The sequence below is a fragment of the Vigna unguiculata genome, chromosome 2, assembly GCF_004118075.2.
Source record: "Vigna unguiculata cultivar IT97K-499-35 chromosome 2, ASM411807v1, whole genome shotgun sequence".
Lineage (NCBI taxonomy): Eukaryota > Viridiplantae > Streptophyta > Magnoliopsida > Fabales > Fabaceae > Vigna > Vigna unguiculata.
In genome coordinates, this window is record NC_040280.1 from 3154715 (window position 1) to 3165089 (window position 10375).

Genomic DNA, 10375 nt, shown 5'->3' on the forward strand with positions numbered 1-10375 from the left:
GCCTAGCTACAGGTGCATAAGTTTCATCAAAATCAATGCCTTCTTCTTGATTATAACCTTTAGCAACTAGTCTAGCTTTGTTTTTACTATATTACCATCTTCATCCATTTTGTTTCTAAAAACCCATTTGGTTCCAATTATATTCATATCATCAGTTTTAGGCACTAGAAACCACACATCATTTCTTGTGAATTGATTGAGTTCATCTTACATAGCCACAATCCAATTACTATCATTCAAAGCATCATTCACATTCTTAGGTTCAATTTGAGATACAAATGCAACATGTTCACAAAATACAATCCTACGTCTAGTAGATACTCCCTGTTTGATATCACCTATGATGTTATCCTTTGATAAACCTCTAGGCTGGATCCAATCCTTGGGCAATTTGCTGTCTGCAGCTTTTTCAGTCGACTGTTTTTCCTTTTCAGCCAACTGATTTCCTGCAGCAGTGGACTTTTCTACAGCAGAAATCTGCTCTTGCAGTATATCTTCCTCATCTGCATTCTTTGACACTTGATCTTGCAATTTTGGGTTAGTTTCATCAAATACAACATGCATAGACTCTTCAACAGTCATCAATCTCTTATTATAGACTCTATATGCATGACTTTGTGTAGCATAGCCTAGAAAAACACCTTCATCCGCTTTTGCATCAAATTTGCCAAGACTTTCTTTGCCATTATTTAAGATGAAGCACTTACATCCAAATACTTTTAGGTGACTTAAAACAGGCCTTCTCCCTTTGAAAAGCTCATAAGGGGTTTTGTTCAAAATTGGCCTAATCAACACTCTATTTAAGACATAGCAAGCAGTGTTGACTGCATCAGCCCAAAAGTTCTTAGGTAGTGAGTTTTCATTCAACATAGTTCTAGCTAGCTCCTCAAGTGATCTATTTTTCCTCTCAACAACACCATTTTGTTGTGGTGTTCTTGGTGCAGAAAAATTATGGTTGATACCATGCTTTTCACAAAAGTGTTCAAACTTTTCATTTTGAAATTCCCCACCATGATCACTTCGAATAGACACTATCTTGGAACTCTTTTCATTTTCAAGCATCTTGGCAAGTCTTTTGAAAGCATGAAAAGTGTCATTTTTGGCAGCTAAGAACAAAGTCCATGTGTACCTAGAGAAATCATCAACAATGACTAATGCATAAAGATTGCCACCAAGACTCATGGTTCGAGATGGACCAAATAGATCCATGTGAAGCATCTCTAAAGGTCTTTCAGTTGAAACAACATTTTTGGGTTTAAAAGAGACCTTAGTTTGTTTTCCTTTTTGACATGCTTCACATACTCTATCCTTCTCAAACTTAAGTTTTGGTAGTCCTTCAACCAACTGTTTTATATTCAGCCGATTGAAATGTTGCATGTGTATGTGACAAAGTCTTCTATGCCATAACCAAGTATCATCCTCTTTTGTAAGCAAACAATGGATGCTAAATGATGCATGATGCAAGTCAAGTAGATATATATTATTGACTCTCTTGCCTATCAAAACAATACTACCATGTGCATCATATATCGAACAACTATTTGGTTCAAACATGACTTTAAAGCCTTTATCACATAGTTGACTTATACTTATCAAATTGTGTTTGAGTCCTTCAACCAGCAGCACATTCTTGATGTTGAAAGAGGATCCATTGCCTATGATTCCATTTCAAAGGATTCTTCCTTTGTTGTTGTCTCCATAGGTTACAAATCCTTCCTCCTTCAACTCCAACTTTGCAAATTTGGTTTTATCTCCTGTCATATGTCTTGAACAGCCACTATCAAGGTACCACAAATCTTTCTTATCACCTTTCATGACCTGCAAAACAAATTTGGATTATTTGGTACCCTTTGATAGGTTGGGTCCATCATGGTTATGCCTTTCTAGATCCTTTTGGGATCCATTTCATAATCCCTTTAGGAACATCATAATTTCTAGCGTGACAATTCTTAATAACATGACCTTTTTGCATACAATAGTTGCATGAAATGAATGGCATGTCACTTGGCATGCTTTTAGAAAAGAAACTAGAGAACTTCTTGGTTTTCGTTTGAAAAGAAGTATTGAAACCAAGTCCAACTTTGCCAAATACACAATTTTGTGAACCAAGAACACCCTCTAAGTTTGCTTCTCCTCTTGTGAACCTTGCACAGGTCTTTATAAGGTATTTCACTTGATTTTTCAAAACTGTGCAGTTTTCACAGGATTTTTCAGCTGACTGATTTCTAAAACAGTCGGTTGAATTACTGTAAATCATTTCCAAATGTTCAAAATCAGTTTTTAAATCCGCTGTTTCTTTTTCCAGTTGACTAACTTTGCTTTCAAGCCAATTGTTTAAGCCTTTCAACCGATTGTTTAATGCAGAAATCTTGTTTGCTTCATTATGCAACTCTTCAAAATCATGCAACAATTGATTATAGTCATTTAAGTCTATAGAACTTACTTGGCTTGAGGAAGATGACTCATAACCAGCCATGAGACACAAGTTTGCTTCTTCACTCTCATCTTGTGAAGAGCTACTTGTTGTTGAATCATCATTGTCCTCCTATGCAATGTATGCACGTTTCTCCTTTGACTTCTTCTCCTTTTTCCTATCAACACTCTTCTCCTTTTCTTTGTTAGCATTTGGACATTCAATTTTGATATGTCCTTGTTTCCCACAGTTATAACATGTAAAATTAGAAGAGTTTGATTCATTGTCTTTGGAAGTATACCTTTTGGGATTACCTTTGATACCTTTCCTTTTGAGATACTTACCAAACCTCTTGACAAGGAGATTCAAGTTCTCACTTTCACTTGATTCAGCCACCTCATCCTCGAGCTCCTCATTTTTCTTAGTGCTAGTCTTCAAGGCTATGTTCTTGACCTTTTTCTCACTTGACTCAAGCTCATTAAGCCTTTGCATCTCAATCTCATGCTCCCTAAGCTTACCAAACAATGCGGCTGTAGTCAAAGTGGATAGATCTCTTGTTTCTGAGATAGCCATGACCTTTGGTTGCCAAGATCTATCAAGACGTTTTAGCACCTTGATGTTTAACTCTTCCTTGTCAAATTCCTTACCCAAGCCTATGAGATGGTTGACTATGTGAGTGAATCTCTTTTGCATATCCGCTATGGATTATCCTTGTTTCATCTTGAATAGCTCATATTCTTGAATCAAGGCATGCTTTCTATCTCTCTTAACATCATTGGTTCCTTCATGAGTCACTTCAAGAACCTCCCACATTTCCTTGGCACTCTTGCATTGTGAAACACGAAAAAACTCATCCATGTTGAGAGATGAAGTGAGGATATTCTTTGCATTGCAATCATATTGGGCTCTCCTCCTTTCTTCCTCATTCCATTGAGTCCATGACTTATTAACCTGCACATCATCAACAATATGTTTAGGAGTATATGGTCCATTTATGATTGCATCCCATATCCCTTGATCTATTGACTCAATAAAGATTTTCATCCTAATTTTCCAAAATTGGTAATTAATGCCACTAAACATAGGGGGTCTATGAATTGAGGCACCTTCACCAAAGGGTAACTTGTTTTCAGCCATTTCAAGTAGTTCAAAACAGATTTAGGACCTTACTTAATAAAATTTCAAGTACCTTGCTCTAGATACCAATTGTTAGTTTTGAAATGGTTGAAAAGCCAAGAAGGGGGGGTTGAATTGGCTAGTTAAAACTTTAGGCTATTTTTACAAGCTAAAAACCTCCTTTGATTGAATCAAATAGATCACCAAGTTAGGATGCAAACAGTACTGAACTATACATTTTCAATCGATCAAAAACAGAGTTAACAGATTGATTTTACTAAACATATTCTGTTATGGTATAATCAATCGATTGAAACTGAAAAACAGTCGACTGAAATACTGGGAAAAATGCATAAATGTGAATTTGAATTTTAAACCAGAAACAATGCTCAAGAATGATCAAGATCAGTTCCAAATGATTATACAAACATGTTCAATGCTTCAGATGCTATGAAAACATGCAAGAACATGAAAAAGATGATTAAAACACAAGTTTTTCAAACTTTAAAATGAAAATGCAAGAGAGAAAGGTTAGAGAAGAGAGGACATCACAAATTTTTATACTGGTTCACTCAAACCTGAGCTACATCCAGTTTGTCAAGGCAACCTGAGCTTGACTTTGCACTATTTCAAAAGTTTTACAAAGAATCCAACCTTACACTTCCAAAATATGCAAAAATACCACAAAAGACTCTTGAATCACACAAGAATCACACCAGCACAGCAAGAACCCTCTTGCAGACCTGGAAAACCACTAGGCACACACATAAAGCTTGAGAAAGACCAAACCTTAGTGGTAGCACAACCTTGCCTACCACAAACCACTTTCTCCAAGCTTCAAACCAAGCCAAAAGCTTCAAGAATTGATCCAAGATCAATCTTCAACAGCTGCAACACCTATGATCACGAAGGAGAGAGTTTCCATAAGTTTCCAGAATCAAATGGTGCTCTAAAATGATTAATTGCCCTCTCTTTTGAAAATCACAACTTTTATAGTCAAACTGTTACGAAATTCAACAGGTTGATTTTCAAATCAATCGGTTGATTTCACTTGACTTAAGTGAAATCAATCGATTAAAACTAAATCAACTGATTGAATTTGTTGCAGTTTAAGACTACTGCAGCCAACCTTTTAACCTGTTAAAAAGTCATTCAACAAATTAAAAGAGACATTTTAACCTGTTGAAAAACCATTCAACAGATTAAAAACACAACAAAGACCAAACAACATCTAATTAATGCTTTAAGGTCTTCAACATGAATTACAAACTACAAGCACACTTTCTTAATGATGTAAGTGCATGGAGAGCACACATTCCAGCCTTGATCACCATGGATATCATCAAATCTCCTTTCCTTCATCAATGTAAACTTCATTCCAATGTTTATGGCTTCAAAATAGTTCAAAAGAGCTTCATTCAATCTTCATCAAATCTTCAAGAAGCAAACCACCTTGGCTTCTCATGTCAACAAGTGTCGCAACTGAAATCACGACGGGACGACGAACCAAAAATCAAATTTGTAAAACTAGAGTTTGGAGTCGCCACCATAGTTTATTTTGGAAAATTATGGAAAAACCAAAAAAGATAAAACAAGGTCTACGAAAAAACCAAATTTTGGGTCCAGAAGTCGGTTACGTGTGGGAAAGGTATTAGCACCACACAACGTCGGTCCTAAGACGGTACCTTTAATTAAATATGCAAAAAGATGTGGTTTTCAAAATATTTAATTTCCCCCAAAAGTAACAATAAAAGGGTGTACAAAAGAAACAAAAATAATATTTTTATTTTTTGGGTCCGATGAGGATTAATCCTCACTCCTACGTATTTCCCTTCATAATGGAGAATCAAGGTTATATAATTCTTTATGAAAAACTATTTGGAAAAATATTTGAAAAATGATTTAATTTTTTTTAATAATTTTGAAAACTTTTTCATTCAAATTTTTAGTATTATTTTATTATTGGTGTCACGCAACGCGGCCGGACAAACATTGAAAATAATTTTTTTTAATCTTTAATTGTTTTTAATATTTTATAATTTTCATATTTTTTTTTTAAAGTTATTTAAAGGTCGACAAGGATGTTTATGCCATGAGCAACCAGATACATATTAAAGAGTAAACAAAGAAAGCTATTTTTTTATTCTTAGATTGGTATATATTTTTTAGAAAAAGAAAGGAACGAAAGTATAAAATGGGTGTCATGCAACACGAATGCTTAAACAAACACCAAAGAAATGGAAAAAAATATTTTTTATGATTTAAAAAAAATGAAAATTAAAAAAATAAATAAAAAAAAAAGAAACTAACAGTGACCTACCTTATGTCTTTTTTTTTTCTTGCCTCCTTTTATAATATTTTTGTATTTTTTTTTTCAAGAGATAAAAATGAGATGCGCCTGTCTGGGTGGTAATGAGAGAGAAAGATAGTATAGAGAATGCCTTCTTTTTTTTATTCCCTACATATAATTATCTTCTTATTTTTTCTACCTCCTCCAATATGTTATTTTAAAGAGAGATAAAAAAGGAGGTGTGTATGTGGGAGTGATGATGGGAAATAATTAGAGAAGTGTAGAGAATATCTTTTTTCCAATCATGACAGAGTGCATATTTATACTCACACCTTGCAATATGAATGCAAACTCAACCTTAATTGTAATAAACCATATAAAGAAGGAACTGGTCATGATAGCAGCACATTTTGGGATCAAATCATAGCAAATCAGAGCACAAAATCAATCAAGATCAATAATATTGATTCTAACCATTAACAAATCAGAGCACAAAAATAAATCCCAATTAGTAATATTGATTCTAATTATATGAAGAGATATTGCTTTTAATTATTAGAATCATATCACTACTTTCTCTATCAGAACAAAGGTAGAAGTAGATATGTTGAGTTTTTGGACTCATGAAGAGGAGTGTGATAACAAATTAGGCTCTTCCTTATTTTTTCTCCCTTTTTTTTTCTTTTTTCAATTTCTCTGTTTTTCTTTTTTTTTTCTAAAACTAAAGTTTGAAAATCTTTGAAGAAAATTTTGTTTCATTTTTTTTTAATTTCCATTAACTAAAAAACTTTTTTTATTATTTTTTTTCTTTTTGAGAATAAATTTATTCATCCGGACAAAATTGGGTGTTGAAATATAATCATTTGACATATTTAATTTTTTTTTTTACGAAAGAGACATAAGAATACATGCAACTTGAATAATTATCGCATCATAATTCAAAACTGCCACTACTTATTAGAATGATACCTTTGGGTAATTCACTAGTTTTAATAGGCTTTGTAAATACACTCAAACTTATGATATCAAAATATACCTACAGAGTTTCTACTCTAAGTATCGTTGCTCCCGAGACCAAAGACAAATAACGAGTCCTTTCAATGTTATCTCAAGTTCACAGTCATTTTCAATAATGCAGAGATTATCTTAATTTTTCACTATAATTAACACCATAAAACATAACAAATAAATTATATTTAATTTCAGATTATTATAGAAAACTATATTATGGAATAAAAAAATGGTTTTAATTTTTCAATTGTTTTGATAATTTTATAAAGTTTAACAACTTAAATTACCCATAATATTATAAATTATAAAGAATTCTGATCTATTGAATTATTATAATATATAAATACAATGAACTAAATTTATCAATTAAACAACTTGATTTATTAAATAAATAGCGTATAGAAATTATACTTTTATCTTTTCTTTATTTTTGTGAATAGTTCCTTCCTTTCAAAAAACAATTAATTGACAAATTTTGAAATAAAATAAACATAAGGTGACAACAAGAGGAAAAAGGTTATTTTATATTTTTAAATTTAATTAAAATAAAGCCAAGATGTAAATATAAACGTATGTTTACCGATATATACCCTTTCATTGTATCCAACAATTATATTTACATTTTATTATTATTATTATATTATAAATATATATAATAATGAAAATATAGTCTAAAAGTTTGTGGGAGTAACAGTATGTTTGTGAAAAAAAAATTATACTTTGTTAGACACAGTGCAGGAGAAAAAATAAAAAATAAGAACAAGTCAAATAACAAAGTTCAAATCTTCATTTTAATTAGTAATGTTTTTGAGGTAAATACTAACTTGATTTCCAACTTTCTAGCAAATACTAATAAATTTAATAAATTTATTCATTATTCAAACACAAAAAAAGTAATGGATATATGACCATTGAAACCTATTTTGTTGTGACATTTTTTCAACCATCAAAAGTGCTTTGCTTGTCTACTTATTAAAGTATAAATTTATGTGTAAAACAAGTGACAAGAGAAAAAGAGAAAGAAAGGGAGAAAATACATTGTTTAAAGTGGTTATTGTTGTTTTCCAGTTATAACTACACACTATTGAGTTAGGATATTTGTGACAACTACAATTTGAAAGATGGCAGGTGGCTTTCATGTAGATGGAGTGCGACATTATGAAGGGAATGTCACAACATTTGTACTGATTACATGTTTCGTGGCTGCAATGGGAGGTCTTCTCTTTGGATATGATCTTGGTATTACAGGAGGAGTGACTTCCATGGAACCATTTTTGATCAAGTTCTTCCCTGGTGTGCACAAACAAATGAAAGATAAATCAGAAAGCAAGAATCAATATTGCAAATTTGACAACGAACTTCTTACATTATTCACCTCTTCCTTATACCTTGCAGCACTAGTAGCTTCTTTTTTTGCTTCTACTACTACTAGAAAGCTAGGGCGTAAAGCCTCTATGCTTATTGGTGGCTTATTTTTTCTTGTTGGTTCACTATTGAATGGGTTTGCAATGAACATTGAAATGCTTATCATTGGTCGTATGTTTTTAGGAATTGGAGTGGGATTTTGCAATCAGGTAAGAATTACCATGAGTTATACATCACAATCATTTGAACTGGTTTGTCTTTTTTATTTTCCAAGGAAATGATGATTAACTTTTCCACCTTTGTTTATTACATCAATAGTCTGTACCAGTGTATTTGTCTGAAGTGGCTCCAGCAAAAATTAGAGGAGCGCTCAATATTGGCTTCCAAATGATGATCACAATTGGTATCCTAGTTGCAAACCTAATCAACTATGGTACATCCAAGCATGAAAATGGATGGAGGATTTCTCTAGGCATTGCAGTTGTGCCAGCAATTTTGCTATGTATAGGATCTTTATGTGTAGTTGAAACACCTAATTCTTTGATTGAAAGAGGAAAATTTGAAAAAGCTAAGAAAATGTTGAAGAAGATTCGTGGCACTGAGAAAATTGATGAGGAATACCAAGATATTGTTGATGCTAGTGAAATGGCAAAAAATGTAGAACATCCATGGAAGAACATTACAAGACCAAAATACAAGCCTCAACTAACTTTCTGCATTTTTATTCCAGCCTTTCAACAACTCACTGGCATCAATGTCATCATGTTTTATGCCCCGGTTCTCTTTCAGATTTTAGGCTTTGGTAATGATGCTTCACTTATGTCTGCAGTTATCACTGGAGTTGTTAATGTTGTTGCCACACTAGTTTCTATCTTCACAGTAGACAAGTTTGGAAGAAGGGTCTTACTTCTTGAAGGTGGTGTCCAAATGTTTATTTGTCAGGTAAAAGTCTATAAGCCTGATACTTTTAAACTTGTTCAACCCATAACTTTAATAAAACTTTAAACCTAGCTAAATTCTCTTAAGAAATGGATTTAAAACGAACTTAGTCTTACAAAATCACCTTGTAAGTTGAGGTTCATATACATCTCAAGCGTGAGACTAGATATTTAAGGATGGTCTGATAGCAGCAAAATAATGTGTGACACAATAAACCCAACAAATAACAAACCTCATAAGAATAGGCTTTAAATGATTCTGATATCATCTTAAGAAGTATACTTTAACTTTAACTCGAACCAACAAAATCGACTTGTAACATGAGCTTTGCACCCACATACATACTATAAATTGACCATATATCTAATTGGTGAGGGATCTCCAACAATTTCTTGTATGTGAACATGCATGATTAATTTAATAAATATTACTTGAACAACCGTGGATGCATTTGTATAACAAACAATATTTTTGTGTATCATTGTATAAATCTTGAAACCTAATTTAAACATAATTTGTTATATATATCATGTTTCTTATTCATAATACTTTTGATTGAAGGTTATTGTTGGAACAATGATCGGTCTAAGGTTTGGGCTAAATGGTCAAGGAGCATTTAGTAAAGTTGAAGCAGATATTTTGTTGTTCTTTATCTGTGCATATGTTGCAGCATTTGCATGGTCATGGGGACCGTTGGGATGGTTGGTGCCAAGTGAAATATGTTCTCTAGAAATTCGACCGGCAGGTCAAGCTATTAATGTTGCGACGAACATGTTATTTACGTTTGCAATTGCTCAAGTCTTTCTTACCATGCTTTGTCACTTGAAGTTCGGCCTCTTCTTCTTTTTCGCGGGATTTGTGGTTATCATGACCATCTTCATTGCATCATTTTTACCAGAAACCAAGAACGTTCCCATTGAAGAAATGAATATACTTTGGACTTCACATTGGTTTTGGAAGAAAATTGTTCCCAATGACATTGATATTAAATCTAAGAACAATAAGTCTGTTGTATAAATCCAGTTGTAGTTTAGTATTGGTTATGATAAAAAAAACATAATTTAGAGAAGGTGTAATCTTTTCAAAATTATGTAATAAAAATAAACGAGTTATTTTCATTCTTGTTGTTCCATCTTATTTTCGGTAATGCATTTTATGCTCAGGTTAACTCCGTAATTCATCAAGTAAAAATAATTATAGTAGGTTGTATTTTAGATTTTTGAAATATTACATTTATAATT

The 10375-nt window shown here is 32.5% G+C and overlaps 1 protein-coding gene across 1 annotated transcript; it reads left to right on the forward strand.

Moving 5' to 3' along the window:
- The first annotated feature begins 7951 nt into the window (after nucleotides 1-7951).
- LOC114174380 (sugar transport protein 10-like) lies at nucleotides 7952-10151 on the forward strand. The gene is made up of 3 exons (XM_028059219.1): nucleotides 7952-8404; nucleotides 8514-9137; nucleotides 9696-10151. The coding sequence occupies exons 1-3, from the start codon at nucleotides 7952-7954 to the stop codon at nucleotides 10149-10151; spliced, it is 1533 nt and encodes a 510-aa protein (XP_027915020.1).
- The last annotated feature ends 224 nt before the right edge of the window (nucleotides 10152-10375 follow it).

Excerpts from the sequence above, each read along its gene's own strand:
- LOC114174380 (XM_028059219.1), top strand. The coding sequence starts at position 7,952 with ATGGCAGGTGGCTTTCATGTAGATGGAGTGCGACATTATGAAGGGAAT. Across the intron at positions 8,405-8,513 it reads GAGTGGGATTTTGCAATCAG|TCTGTACCAGTGTATTTGTC; the intron begins GTAAGAATTACC and ends TTACATCAATAG. Across the intron at positions 9,138-9,695 it reads TCCAAATGTTTATTTGTCAG|GTTATTGTTGGAACAATGAT; the intron begins GTAAAAGTCTAT and ends TTTTGATTGAAG.